Genomic DNA, 15873 nt, shown 5'->3' with positions numbered 1-15873 from the left:
AGAGAGAGAGAGAGAGAGAGAGAGCGAGAGAGAGAGAGAGAGGAAGAGATGTAATATTTGAAGTAATGATAAACAAGTATTTTTCAAATTGATTGAAAGGTAACAATCCACAGATTCAAATCCTCAGCTCAAATAAACCACATCCAGGTAAACCATGTTCAAACTTCTGAAAACAAACAAAAGAATTATATTAAATATACAAAAGGAAAAAAGACACAATACATTTATGGGAACGATAATAAAAATAGTAGCTGACTTCTGAACAGAAAATATAAAGCCAGAAGACAATGGCTTTAAAACAATAATAATCTTAAAGAGTTGACACCAACATTATAAGATTTTTTTTTTTTTTTGTCTTTTTCGTGACTGGTAAGGGGATCACAACCCTTGGTGTGTTGTCGCCCACACCGCGCTCAGCCAGTGAGCGCACTGGCCATTCCCATATAGGATCTGAACCCGTGGTGGGAGCGTCGCTGCGCTCCCAGCGCTGCACTCTCCCGAGTGCGCCACGGGGCCGGCCCCCATATATGCTTTTCAAAGGCCTATTCTTTAGTGTGTGTCTCCCAAAAGGGGAAAAAGTAAAAAATGAAGGGGTCAAAAAAGAGTCTTGGCTCTTTAAGTCTGCTGGGTGTCACTTCAGCTGAAATGGTGGGGACTTGCCAACTATGTAGGGAGGTGCAGCAGTGGCTGCCTATCTCTTTGTCTGCACCTCAGTGATCAGAAGTAGCAACCAGCAATCACAGGATAGATCCTTGATGTTTGGAGGACAGGGTCCTTTTTGCCTGCCTTGGCTTTCACATGCTGTGTGCAGCTTGCTGTAGGAACACTTGCACACCTACCTGCCAAGGGGCTGGGGGCTGAAAATGGTTAGCTGCTACTGTGCTAAGAGCTGAAATTGATCAAAAGTAACCACCAAGCCCTTCCTTCAATAGACTCCAGAGTTCCAAAATTTTTACATTAGATAAATTCTGCCAATGCAATTGTTACTTAGGTGGGGAGACAGATTCGTGTTGCTTCTTACTCCCCCATTTCCCCAGAATCCTTTCTCTTCCCTTCACTTTTGAAGGATAATTTTCGAGGATACAGAATTCTAGGTTGGTGATTTTTTTTCTCAACACCTGAAATATTTTACTTCACTCTTTTTGCTTGCATGGTTTCTGAAGAGAAATCACACTTAATTATTCTTTGTTCCTTTATAAGTAAGGTGCCTACTCCCATCCTGGGTCTTCTTTCAGGGTTTTTTCTTTATGTTTTATATTCTGTAGTTTGAAAATGATATGTCAAGGTGTTCGGGGCGGTTTGGGGGCATTTATCCTGCTTAATATTTTTTGAGCTTTCTGGGTCTGTGGTTTGATACCTGAGTTTAATTTGGCAAACTTTTCAGTATTATTGTTTCAAATATTTCTTCTATTTTTCTCTTCTTTGTGTATTCCCAGTACGCATATGTTATACCTTTTGTAGCTCTCCCATAGTTCTAGAATATTCTGCTCCAATTTTTTTTCAGTCTTCTGTTTGCTTTTCAGTTTTAAAGGGACATATCCTGAAACTCAGGGATTCTTTCCTCAGCCATGTACAATCTAATAAGCTCATCAAAGCCATTCTTCGGTTCTGTCACAATGTTTTTGATCTCTACAATTTCTTTTTAGGTGTTTCTTAGGATTTCTCTCCCTCTGATTACATTGCCACTCAGTTCTTTCATGCTGTCTACTTTATTTGTTAGAGCCTCTAGCATATTAATCATAATCCTTTTAAATTTCTGGTCTGATAATTCTAGCATTCCTGCCATGTTTGCTTCTGATGCTTGGCTTGTTGTCTCTTTAAATGGTGTTTTTTGCCTTTTAATGTGCCTGTAATTCTTCCTTGATAGCTGGATATGGTGTATTGGATAAAAAAGTACTGCTATAAATAAGTTTTTAGTAATGTGGTAAGATGTGGAAGGAGGGCAAGTATTCTGTAATCCTATGATTACGTCTCAGTCTTTTAGTTGAGCTTATGCCTTTGTACTGTGCTTCTCAGTTTCTTCTCTCCCCTGCGTTAGGTGGAATAGGATGGCTAGAGTGGGCTGGAGTTGTGTTTTTCCCTTCCCCAAGTTCCATCATGCTCTGGTTAAATAGTTTTTCCTGAGGGAAGACCTTGTAAAGAAGAAAAGAGTACTCTGGCATAATTCAGATGATTCCTTTCCCCTCTCCCTGCTGGAAGCATGAGGAGATTTTTCTCTGATATTTACTGTAAGAACATGGTCGGGTTCTTGGATGTGAAACTTCCAAGTGTACGGGCTCCTCTATGACTGGGTCGACCTGGAATTTTTAGTTCTTAGACTGGACCATACTTAGCCTCCAGCAGTTTGTCAATTACAGTTCAGGTTTTCCTAACCGAGCACTGGTTCCTGTGGCAAATTCCGTTTGTGAGTCTGATCCCGTAGTTGTAGCTCCCTTTATTTGCCTGTTTCTCCAATCTTGGGGGCAGTGGTTTGCCCCGTGTCCTCACCTCTCCTTTGGATCCAAGAAGAGTTGTTGATTTTTCAGTTTGTTCAGCTTTTTATTTGTTAGGATGGAGTGACGACTTCCAAGCTCCTTACAAGTGTGACAGGAAACCTGTTGCCCTGTTTTAAAAGGCATATTGATAGAGTGTACTCAGTGGATTCCTCAGGAGAATGGTGCCACCTAAGATATGGTTGAAAAAAATGAGAGATTAATTTGGAGTAGATTTGATGAAAGGACTGCCTTGGAAAGTAATAAAGTTTTCTTATTGTTTTATGTTCTTTTTATTTCGTCTGTTTTTTTGTTTTCAGTGAAAATGGTGACAGTTCAGTTTTTACAATTTTGATACTCTATTGGGGAGAGTTGGAGATTAGGGTATGTGACAGTTGAGGTGTGAGAGATGCTATTAAGATATTGAAAATATGAAGTAGTCAAAGATCATAATGACCTCAGGCATGAATCTGTCTCTCTCAGGTTCAACCTACTGTAACATAGAGATAATAATACCTATGTTATTAGGGTAATTGCGGAAGATTAAGTGAATTAAAAAAAAACAACAAGCCCGGTTATAGTGTTCTCTATTAACTGTTATTATTGCCTATTCAATATATAGATTCATACTACAGGTATTTTAAACAGATAACATTATTCCTGCATACTTAATGATTAAGTGTAATTATGGTAGAGATAATAGAATTTAGAGTTGAATTTTGGAAGGAATATGACAGACCTTGACTTGTCATATTTTAATGACAGGGTATTCATTGTTCTTTGTTAATGTCATCATTACAATTCAAGGAGTTAAAGGAAAGAAAGGAAAACAAAGGAAAATGTACAGATACAGAAGGCTTTTTTTGGTGGTTGTTGATAATTTTCCATTCTGAAATTTGTTTTGGCCACAAAATATGCAGAAACAAAGTCATATGTTTTTATAAATGAAAAATCTTTTAACATTTTATTAATCTGATGAGCTGAACCATGATCTTGTAGCATATTTGTTTTGGCTTTAGTTCTTTGTTCAGTTACCTTAGAAAGAGACTCTTTAAAAAGAAGACAGCAAAGGAGAAGTCTAAGTACTTCTTCCATAGCCTTTTACAGTTGATTCATATGTAGTAGTTACATTGGTATGGCAGATATGTAGGAAATGTTCCACATTTGGTACATCTTTATGATTATGCTTTTTTAGTCGTTTGAAGACATTTTTACAATAGTTGATATAAATTGGTCTTTCCATGTGAAGTGCTTTTTCTGGTCAAGTTAAAAATATATTACCACAGAGGACCCACCAATCAATTTCTACAAATTAATTCTCATTGTAAAAAGTAACACTGATATGCCACAGTTGGTATACCATAGTATATAAGAGCATTGGCTGTAGAGTCCGACTACTTGTAGTTGAATTCTGCCTCTAACACTAAGTTGAATTCTGCCTCTAACACTAACTAGCTGTGACTTGAACCGAGTTGCTTAATCTCTCTATTCCTGTTTCTTATCTGTTAAATGAAGATAACAATAGCATTTATATCTCATAGGGATACTGTAGGAGTTAAATGTGACAATACGTATAAAGCACATGGGACATTCCCTGGAACATAGGAGTGCTCAGTAAATGTTAGCAGTTAATTGTTAGATATGTAATAGTTTGTTTAGCCATCTGTGCATGAAATTTTTAGTCAGGGTCTGTTATGTTCCAGGAGTCTCTAAGAATAACATAGTCTCTATCTTCCTAAAAGTAGTGGTCATATAGAAGAGATGAAAGTAGTAAGCAAATAAAATTATTAATTTAGATTATGATAAATACTGTGAAGGAAAAGATTTGGATGCTATGAGAGAAAATAATGGAGGGATGTCCCTTCATTCAGATTGGGGAGATAGGAAAGGTCTTGCTGTGAAAAAGTGACATTTGAGTTATTAAGACAAGAAGGAGTTAGCCACATGAAGAAGTGGGATTGCGGTGGGAGTCTAAACACAGAAGGAACAACATTGAAAATTTCACGAACCAGGAAAGTGCCAGGTCGTTTAACTTCTTTGGGCATAGATTTCCTCATCTGAAAAAGGCACTTCTTATAAACTGAAAAGTTCTAAAATTCCAGGATGGCAAAATTTACCTAGGTTATTGTCTTTTTTCCTTCAGGAAAGTGCCAGGTCGTTTAACTTCTTTGGGCATAGATTTCCTCATCTGAAAAAGGCACTTCTTACAAACTGAAAAGTTCTAAAATTCCAGGATGGCAAAATTTACCTAGGTTATTGTCTTTTTTCCTGTCTACAGAGAAGATATACATTTATTTTATGTTTTTATATCATGAGGTCTGTGACATAGATGATTTTACATGTCTACAGAGAAGATATACATTTATTTTATGTTTTTATATCATGAGGTCTGTGACATAGATGATTTTACATAATGTCAATATTTTTATTGGATTCTATCCTATTTGGATCTTTTATCACATCTCATTTTTTTGGAAGAAAATAGTATTCAGTATAGTATACTGATTAAGAGCCTGGACTCTGGAGTTACACTCCTTGGTTTAATATCAGCCCTACAACCTCTGACAACTTACTACTTAGTCTCTTTGTGACTCAGTTTCCTCATTTTTAAAGTAAAGACAGTAATAGTTCATTATTCATAGGTTGCTATGAGTGTTAGATGAGTTTAATATATGGAACACATCTAAAATTTCACCCAACACATAGTGAGTATGTAATAAATTGTGGGCTAGAATAATTAGAACCTCTTGGAAAAGCAGTTAAGCTTCTTTTAAAGACTAAAAGGACTAATTTAACTTCTTGGCTTAAAAAAACGTGTTTTTATAGTTAAGGTAATAATGTTAAATTTTTAATAGACACTTTTGTGTAAAGTACTCTGCTACTGTGGAAGAAGAGGCAAAGTTACCTACTTTGGTTTCCATTCTATAGAATATTGATTTCCTGTCATCAAAGCTTTAATTTCCTCATCTTGGAGTGGCACTAAGAATAGAACTATTTTATAAAACTTTTTGTGAGAACTAAATTAGGTTATGCATACATAGTATTTAGTATGGAACCTGGCACATTGTAGATGCTAAGTAGATTTTAGCTGATGTTACTATTATCAGTTTCTTTGTCATGATTTTAAATATTCTGATTTTAAATAAATAATCAGAAGTCTTGTTATAACTTTTAGATGTTTGTATGCGTATTAGTTTTCTAGTGGTGGTGTAACAAAACACCACCAAATGCATGCCTTAAACAACAGAAATTTATTTTCTCACAGTTCCAGAGGCTGGAAATCTAAGATAAGGTGTCATCAGGTTTGGTTTCTCCTGGGGCCTCTCTCCTTGGATTGCAGATGGCTGCCTTCTTACTGTCTTCATATGGTCTTTCCTCAGTGCTCATACTTTGTTTTTATCTCTTTTAAGGCTCTATCTCCAGATACAGTGACATGGAGGTTACTGGAGGTTAGGGCTTCAACATAGATTTGGATTGGGGGGAAGGGAGGCCATGATTATTAAATCTCTTGCAAATTCATGCCATCCAAGCTCAGCTGGACCCACATTACTATTTGGCAGACTGTTTTCCCCATACTTTATATCCTTGTATTCTCATGTACCACTCCTACCCCCATTCCTGGTGTGGGTATAGTAGAGTTAACTGTGGGGCTTCTCTAGCATACATGTGTGTTTTCATCTGTTTTATTTCCTCAGCTCCATATATTGAGTTAAAGAATGAGAATTCTAGATCTGATCCAACTAAGAAAAACTGCTGCCAAATTAACACTTCCAAAATATATTTACTGTATTATCTTTCATCTGCATTTAATGGATCCTTTGCCTACTAAGTGAAGTATGAAATCTTCATCCTGGCCTTCTCAGCCCTGTTTTAAGATTTCACTAATTTTTTGTCTTTTTAACCCTTATCTTCCATTGTGCTATTCATTCTAGGCAGGCTGCCCATTACAGACAGAGCATGCTTTGTTTTCTTGTCTGTTTCTTCAATCGTATAGTTTCACTGTGTCTCTCAGTGCTTATTTTAAAAGAAAACTACTTATTCCTTGTACTCTTCTTTCTACCTTTTGTCTGAGTGTTGTCTTTCCTCCGCATTCTTTAATTATAGTTATTTTATTTTATTTACCATATTATGCCTTGTGCTATAGTTTATATGTATATTTTTTTGATTTCTACTTTTATACTGTAAACTTTTTTAGGGCAGAAACAGTGTCTTTCATGTACTTTTGGCACTTCCATCAGCACATCATAGCTACCAGTTTCACCCATACGTAGGAAGATTATCTTCTTTAGTCAAGTACACAGTTTAGGGAGGAATATCTGTAAAGTAGCAGAGAGGAAAGGGGAATCCTCGCTATGTAGCCATTTGTCAGTTTTCCCCTGGACATTGCTAACCTGTGTGTGCGCAGCCAGATCATATCTGGGATTGGATTTTTCTTTTCTTTTCATATCCTATACAGCACAGAAGGAACCTTAGGTGTAGAAAGTTTTCATTGAAGTGAATTGACTAGGATCTTTCCTGATCCCTGGGCTCATGTTTCTTCCTGGGCATCCACTGCCTTGCTTTTAATGTAATTAGTTTTAAAACCATGCTTTTAAAGTAGTGTCAACCAGAAGGCAATGTAAAGGACGTGATTTTCCAATACTTTTCATGTAAACTCAATTTTTTAATTCCTTTTTTGAAATAAAAATAGGCTCTTAACTGTTTATGAGGTTATTTCTGAGTTGCAAAAATTATCTACCTCCCTCCATGTTTTTGTAATTCCTGCATCCCCCATTCAATCTTGGCTGCCACAAACGGATAGGCGGGAAGTGCAAGGACATTTTTTTCTTGTATCTGCAGTGAAACTTGCAGCAGACAGTAACTGCTGTAGGTCTGTCCAATAGATGCATTGGAGCTTCTTATAAAAATAATGTAATTTTTGGTAATAAAAATAAATTTGAAAACCTCAAACGAGGTGTTTAGGTTAGAATGATTTTCTTTTCTTTTTAAAAAATTTTTTATTGAATCGTAATTGATTATACATATTTTTGGGGTTCAATGTTGAGATATGTTGATCAAATCAATATTAATAGCATATATATTGTTACAAATTGTACTTATTCTTTATGCCCCTTGTTCAATCTCTCTCCATCCCCCTTTCTTTCCCCCCTCTAATTACCCTAGATTTGTTCTCTCCTTCTGAAACAGCAATGGTTACTCTGTTGATTTGTTGCCTAGGTGATCTGTCCAATGCTGAGAGGTGTGTTCAGGGCCCCCAATATTATTGTAGAGCAGATGCTTCTTCTGTCACTCTGGAATGGGCTTTGTGGAGAGAGACATCTTCTTCTTTTCTTTGGTCGCTGCTGGTGACTCTCCTTGTGTCAATGCACTCCAGTGGCTGATGGACCATCTGCGTGGTGGTTGTAGCATCTAGCCACTTTCCCGGCAGCCATGGATATTCTGGTGGCTGTGGTGGTCTACCCACAAGGAGGTGATGTTTTTGGCATGCTCCTTGGCATTGGCGGTGTGCCTGGATGTGAAGGGGGAGGGTCTGGTCCCTGGCTCCAGACCCCGGGTGGCCCTGAGGTGCTGGCGGTGTGCCTGGGCCAGAACTAATTTTTTGTCCTTTGCTTACTTCTAAAATGGGGGAACTCCCTGTGAGGACCAGTACTTGACCTGTGTGGTTTAGCTGAATTGCTGCTTTGCTGCTGATTCCCTAGGGAAAGCTTTTTGTGCAGCTCAGGTTTTAATGGTTGACCTTATAGGTACTACTGGCTCTCCAGAGACCTGGTGCACCTGGGTTGTGTAGAAACTCTGATCTGGGTCTGAGTTGTTTCATCAAATGGCACCCCATGCAATTCTGTATTCCTGACCAATCTCTTCTGAGAGGTCCTATGCTGACTGGGGGGGTATAACTTCGTATAATGTATGCTATACGAAGTTATTACGCCCCCCCAGGCTGCAAACACCTCCCATGGAACGGGCTGTGTGCTGGTCCCTCGTGATGACTCACGGCCTCTGAGTGGCTCCTTTTTTTTAGTCATTGTGGCTCCTTGCTCCTATGTGGGTCCATGGGAACCCTATTAGTGGTCTTGCTGGCCTGGGGGCCACCAAGGCACTCTTCTCCCCTACTGCCTCCATGAAACTCTATCCAAAGGGCACCGCTGCAGCTTTTGCCGGTTCCTGCTCCATGCGCTCAGCAGCTCCAGCCTTAAAGTGGCTGCAGCACAAAATGGTCTGAGTGTTTTTTTCTTTCTCTCCTCATGGCTTCTCCCACCTTCATGCACTCCGTAGGTCTTTCCTCCTCTTCCCCTGAGCTCTGGTGGCCCCAGCTTGGCTGTTGCTGCTTTGTTATAGTTGTAAATTAGTTGATTTGTGGGAGAGAGTGATGCTGGGGACCATCTATTCTGCCATCTTGACCGGAAGCCTCTAGAATGATTTTCAAAAGTTTTTGTCTTATATGTATTCCAGGAGATCCATTTTAGAATTTTCCAGCCATGTGACTAGTTACACTTAGCTTATCTACTTAAGTTTTTTTTTTTTTTTTTTTTAAAGCAGTCCGTGGGCTGGTCCCGTGGCTCGCTTGGGAGAGCACGGCACTGGCAGCGCTGAGGCTGCGGGTTCAGATCCTATATAGGGATGGCCGGTGTGCTCTCTGGCTGAGCGTGGTGCGGGCTACACAGTGCCTAGGGTTGTGATCTCCTTACCGGTTAAAAAAGAAAAAGAAAAAAAAAGCAGTCTATATTAGCTATAGAAAGTAAAAATAAAAATAAGAGAATAAAAATTTCATAAGTTGAGATGTAATCACTGTTAACTTTTTGACCATTACTTTTGGGGGGAGGGTCTTTTTTTCCCCACCTCATATATATGATTATATAATATGTCAATTAGATGGTGTTTTTGCACTCATCCCCTTTTAAGATTAAGAATGAGGAATATAAGTCTTTTCTGTAACAAATAGAAACATTGAAATAGAACCACTGTTTTTGTCTTTTAGGTACTTATAGACTACTGACAGGAAAAACACATGTAATGCTTCATAATAGAATGAAGTAAATTCCGTTTGTCTATGGTGGAGTTAGCTAACATTTTCATTGATTATGTTCTGTATGCTAAGTATTTACAGTCATTATCTCATTTTGTCTTTGCAACAGCTCTATGAGATTCATGTCCAGATGAACTCACTGAAATTTAGAGGGATTTAATTGGCCACATAGTCCACAAATAGCTAGGACTTTGCCCAGGTTTGTTAACATCTAAGTCTGTGCTTTTAAACATTACACTGTACAGTGTGGTAATGAATACCTGCTATTTGTGAGTGTTTGTTCATCCATCCATCTGTATTGAATAGAGAAGGAGCTGGAGAATAAAGAAATCCGCAGAGATGCTGAGGGAGATTATAGAATAACTAAGAAAGAGACATCCTCAAAAGAAGATGAATGGAAAACAGCCTTCCTAAAGTAATAGCACTTTATTGTGGTACTTTGTAACATTACTGCTAATGAGTTTTAAAGGTGTGGTGTGGACATTTGGCATGAATAAGACTATTACTACCTCTTAATGTTTGCCCTGTACATCAAATTATGTCAAAGACCACAGGTGGTGGTTTTCAACTCTTGTGTTAGGAGCCAATAACTGTCCTATCAGAGCAGTTTAAATGAAATTCTGGCCTTATGAACCAGAGCATCTAGCCAAAATGCTCCTTCTTTTTTCAAAGTTTTATTGATATCATGCAGATATAGATTTGATTTTGTTGAATTTGACAGTTCTGCATTGTGCCAACCAGTGTCCTATCAGAGCAGTTTAAATGAAATTCTGGCCTTATGAACCAGAGCATCTAGCCAAAATACTCCTTCTTTTTTCAAAGTTTTATTGATATCATGCAGATATAGATTTGATTTTGTTGAATTTGACAGTTCTGCATTGTGCCAACCACTAGGTAGTCCCACAAGTGAATGTTTGTATTCTGTTCCTAAAGGAGCTTTTGAAGCAGACATGTACACAACTGATATATTAGATTATCAGAAAAGAGAGCAGCTTTGCATGAAGAATCACTAAAAGTGAAGTCAAAAAGCGTTTTGCTCATATTCAGAAATCATTTTATGTCTTTGTGTAACTTTTTGTTTATTTGAATGAATTTTTTTTCCTTCTAGGTTTGTTTTTTGTTTAGATATTGAATATGTAAACCTTCCTGGTTTAAATATTTAAATAAATATTTAGCTATTTTGTACCAGCAGACAGATATCTTTTAGCTTCTGTTCATAACTGTGCTTAACAACAGAATTCTTAAACTGTTCTTGTCATGGTCTGAGTCAAGCGTAAGTAATAATATTGCATAAATTAATTGACTCGTAATGTTGTATGGATTGCTTTCTCTAATGAAGTTAGGAAACATTCAGAATTTGATTTGTTCTAATAGTAAGTGAAGGTTTGAAGACTGGTGTAAATATATATAGAAGAGGGAATACCATAGCAACTTCTTTTCAACAACATTAACTTTTATTATTATTATTATTATTTAACAACATTACTGGAATGATCATTTGCTTTGAGATAATCTGTTAATTGGACACAAGTCAATTTAAACTCTAGTTTGTCTGCTATAGAGTGGATTTCTAGTTTTAGGATTAGGATTAGTTCATCCCCCATTACCCTCCTCCCAACCTATGTTTTCATATTGTTTTCAAGTGCATTTATTTTAAGCATTACATAAATTTTATAACACTATACATATCAAAGGAATTGTTATTTCAGTTTAGTAATTTAACGTAGAAGATGGATATAAGCTGTGGTTCTTGTCATCACTTATTTAGCCATTTGCATTTAGGATTTTTTTGTATAAAGTTACAGTATATCAAAATAATTCAAATTTCAAAATATTTTAAAATGAGAAGTGATGTAACCTATTAATATACTAACCTTTGTAATTATAATTCGGTTAGCCAGTTTTTATTCTGGGCAGTATTTTCTTTATCTCCATGCTGATGTTTTGTCTACTTGTTCTTTCAAGTACTGAGATGTGAGGTATTAAAATTTCCAACTGAAGTTATGGATTTGTCTATTTCTTTCTTTAGTTCTGTCAATTTTTGCTCTGTTTATTTTCAAACTCATTTATTAAAGATGCATATCTGTTTAGAATTGTTATGCCTTCCTTACTAATTACTCCTTTTATCCGAATTACCCTCTTTAACTCTTATAATACTCTACTTTGAAGTCTACTTCATTATTCATATTGCTATGCCAACTTTCATTTCCTTGCTGCTGCATGGGATATGTTTTTCCATCCTTTTATTTTCAATTCATTTGATCTTATATTTAAACTATATAAGTTTAGGTCTTTTTAATCTATTTTGATAATTTCTGTTTATTAATTGGAGTATTTAGTTCATTTCTACTTACACATAATTAGACTTTAAAATTGTAGAGTCTGCTGAGTCTCTGTTCATATTCATTTATTCATTTTTGAATTTATTCCTCAGATTGATTTGTGTTCATGTTTACTGACTTCCTCCAGTGAATTTTTCATTTCAGTTATTGTATTTTTCAGTTACAGAATTTCCAATTGGTTATTTGTTTGTAGTTTTCATTACTCTGTTGATATTTACTTCTGTTCATTCATTGAGACTATACTTTCTTTTGTTTCCTCAACATATTTTCCTTTAGTTCTCTCAGCATACTTATAAGAGCTATTTTAAAGTATTTGTCTGCTAAATCCAACATCTTTTGAGGTCATTTTCTATTGACTGTTTCTTTCTTGATGATGAGTCTCATTTTTCTTTTTCCCTATCTAGTAATTTTTAAATAATATACTGGACTTTCCAAAAGTGTGATAGAGACTCTGGATTTTGTTATTTTTCTTTCAAGAATATTTTGCATTTTGTAAGTGTAGATGTGTGGAAATATTGAGATGTTTCCCAAGTCCTTTTAACTTGGTAGGACTCACGCTCCAAATTCAGCTCTTCTTTCAGTCTTTTATGATTTGACATTAGGCTTTCTTAGGCAAGGCTGGAGTAGGGCTTACTTTAAAGCATGGTTCTTTCTTCTAAGATGTGTCAGCTGGATGCCCAGAAAATTAGCAAGATTTCTGTACTTTTGCTTGGCTGGAAATCTGGTGTCCTTCAAATGCTGCTTATCTTCTACTGTTTCTGTTCTACTGTCAAGCCCATAGCAGGTGCTCTCTGGATAGCCCACACTTTAGCCGGGTACTCTGTTCAGCTCCTAACTTTTCAGTTTCCTACTCAGCATAACCCAACTACCTCATTTGTCTTGAACTTTGATTTCTTCCTCTTCAACTTAGCAGGACTGCTGTACTTTGCTTAGGCAATCACTTGCTGTGTGCTGGTTGGGATATTGACTTCAAGCATATTTCCTGGGCAATTATGGGGTTGATGTGGTGAATTCCTCATTTCTCAGGGATTAGTCTTGTGCTGTTTACTTTACAAAGCCTGAAAACAGTTGCTTCATATATTTTACCATTTTGATGGTTGTTTATAATGGGAGGGCTAGCTGGTACCAGTTACTCCATTGTAGACAGAAGTGTATGATTCTGAGTGATAAATATTTGTATTTATTGAGTTATGCTAGGACTTGTTTGTGTTTTCTATTAGTGCTTTTATTCAAGTCCACTGAACAAGTAAATTTTTTTTAACCTGGGTTTTGTTAGAGGAAAGAAAAACTTCCTCTATTAAAGAGGTACAGTATTTTATGATTTTCTAAAATGTTATTGCATTTCATATAGTATCTGATCTGTAAAACATGATGGTTCTTCCCTGTCTCCTCTGAGAAAGACATGCGCATTTCTTTGGTTATCTTATTTTTTTTTTGTCAATATAAGTTTCTAGATGTGTATAGTATTTGACAAAAGGTAACTATAAATATTACTTGAGCAATCTTTCTTAAGATTGGAAATTCATAGTCTGGCTAGTTATCAAGAAAAAACTTTCGAGGATATTAATTTATCAAATATTTAGTGAATGTCTACTTTATTGACTGCGGTGGCATTGTACTTGCCACCAGGGATATAAAGGAGAACAAAACAGGCATGAATTATTCCTATCCTTGTTGAGTTTACATTCTAATATGGGAAATAGGCAATAAATACAAAGAAAGAACATAAAAAAATTACAAATTATGGTAACTACTAGGAAGGGAAAAAATGAGTTCTGAGGTAGAGAGCAATGAGTTTCTACTTTGTGTAGAGTGATCAGAAAAAGCTCTTTGAGGAATTGCATATTTTAGCTGAGCAGGTGGGTAAGGGGATAGGTAGAACTGACATGATATGCTGATAAATTTGATAAGCTGTTTGAGAGAGAAGAAGGTTCCAAAGGGTTTTTTTAGCCAGAGCAAGTGGAGGGATGAAGTTGCCATTTACAGAAACGGGGAAGACTGTAGGAGAAATAAATTCAGAGATAAACATTAGGAGTTTCAGTTTTGGACATCCTACTAGACATCCAAGTATAAATGTTAGCAGTTGTTGTTTATTATAACTATCCAACTATTATAATCTTCATTAAATATTTACTGGCTCTGTGGTAGACTGTTTGCTATGTTCAGGGAATTAAAAGGTGGTCACAAATAGACACTGTTTTTGCCTTTATGGAATTTACAGTCTAATGGGAAAGATAAGAATTGATGAAATAAGCATATCACTGGTAGTTAGTTTTTTTCCTTTAAAAAAATAACCTTTTAAATAGGGTGTCTAGAAAGAAATAGGGTGACTTAACAAAATCACAGGTGTATCCCTTGATATCTAAATTTATTAGGTTCTTATATATAGTGAGGGATAATAGGTACATTGATGTTTCAGACTAAAATGCTTTTTTCAGTAGACATATCTTACATATTTCTCATTTAAAAATGTCTTATTGTTAAAATTAGTTAGCTTAATTAACATGAGGGAATGAAGCTTTGTGAATTTAGCTTTATTCAGATGAAATGAGATAGTTATACATTGAACCTAATATAAGAATTATTGTATATTTTATGAAACACTTAGGCTGTTGGAAATTTTGTCCTTTGTTTCCTTCATTAAAAATATTATGCTTGGGCCGGCCCGGTGGCGCACTGCTACAGTGCGCCGCGCGCTCCCGCCGAGGGTTCGGATCCCACATACAGATCGGCCGCTCACTGGCTGAGCGAGGTGCGGGAGCAACACCGAGGGTTGCGATCCCGTTGCCGGTCCCGGTCCGGTATGGGCGCGACACTGAGGGTTGCGATCCCGTTGCCGGTCACGAAAAAAGACAAAAAGGGGGAGGGTTGCGATCCCGTTGCCAGTCCCGGTCCGGTATGGGCGCGACACTGAGGGTTGCGATCCCGTTGCCGGTCACGAAAAAAGACAAAAAGGGGGAAAAAAAAATATTATGCTTTTACTTTTTATTAGTTAGCTAAGGATCATTTTGTTTTGCAACTGGAGTATTTAATAATAGCATTATAGTGTAATCTGTTCACCATTCTCATAATATTAAAGTTTTAATATTTTTTGTGTTTTAAAAAAATCAACAGGTTCGTCATAAGGCATCACAGAAGGTTTATGCTATGAAGCTTCTTAGTAAGTTTGAAATGATAAAAAGATCAGATTCTGCTTTTTTCTGGGAAGAAAGAGATATTATGGCCTTTGCCAACAGTCCCTGGGTGGTTCAGGTAAGCCTACTAACTTTTATAAGTGTATTTCCTTTTTTTAATGAGTGCTTATTATTCATAAAAGTAGGTTTTGTGTGCTGAAAGTCCTATGCCTCTTTCTCATACTAGCAACACAGTTATTTTTAATAAGATCTGATTCAGTACACTTGTTTAATGTTCCTAAACAGTATGTCCACATAGACATGACATGTAATAATTACTAAAGTGGTACATGGAAGCAAGTACTTGCAACTTTTTCTTTTATAATTCCTTTATAAAGAATTGCCTTGGTCACCAGTATGCCGTTATTCTCTACCAACCCCTTCTTGTGATTTACATAGTAGGAACATATGTAAATTCATTGAATCATTTGGAGTATATAGTGTGTGTTTGTGTGTGTGTGTGTGTGTATGTGTGTATATATATATATATATATATATATACACATACACACACACATATATATACACTACTATTACTTAGAAGTTTGTTACATTAATTAGCCTATCCTGAAAAGAAAAAAAAAAAAAACTTCCTACAATAAACGTTTTGAAAAATCTCACACAGTCATTTATATATTACCTAAAAAGTAGTATGGTTTTAGGTCTCCTATTTCTGCCTCTTATGTGACTGTGGATTAAGGCATTATGGTTCTGTTTTGCCTCCTTTTCCATTATATCCCTCATCAGCTTTGTTTCTTTTCTTTTTTTCTTTTTTAAATAATTTATTTTATTTATTGAATCTAAATCGATTATACATATTTTTGGGGTTTAACATTGAGATATGTTGATTAAATGAGTATTAC

General features: G+C 36.3%; 1 protein-coding gene across 1 annotated transcript in view; it reads left to right on the top strand.

Moving 5' to 3' along the window:
• Positions 1-15873, top strand: part of ROCK2 (Rho-associated, coiled-coil containing protein kinase 2) — a 169228-nt gene that overhangs the window by 65495 nt on the left and 87860 nt on the right. The window contains exon 4 of the mRNA XM_008572959.1: positions 14952-15089. Coding sequence (XP_008571181.1) covers positions 14952-15089 — 138 coding nt within the window. The remainder of the gene's footprint in view (positions 1-14951; positions 15090-15873) is intronic.

This window comes from Galeopterus variegatus, unplaced genomic scaffold (genome assembly GCF_000696425.1).
Source record: "Galeopterus variegatus unplaced genomic scaffold, G_variegatus-3.0.2 Scaffold853, whole genome shotgun sequence".
NCBI lineage: Eukaryota > Metazoa > Chordata > Mammalia > Dermoptera > Cynocephalidae > Galeopterus > Galeopterus variegatus.
The sequence above is the reverse complement of the archived record's forward strand: the minus strand, read 5'-3'. Positions and strand labels throughout refer to the sequence as shown.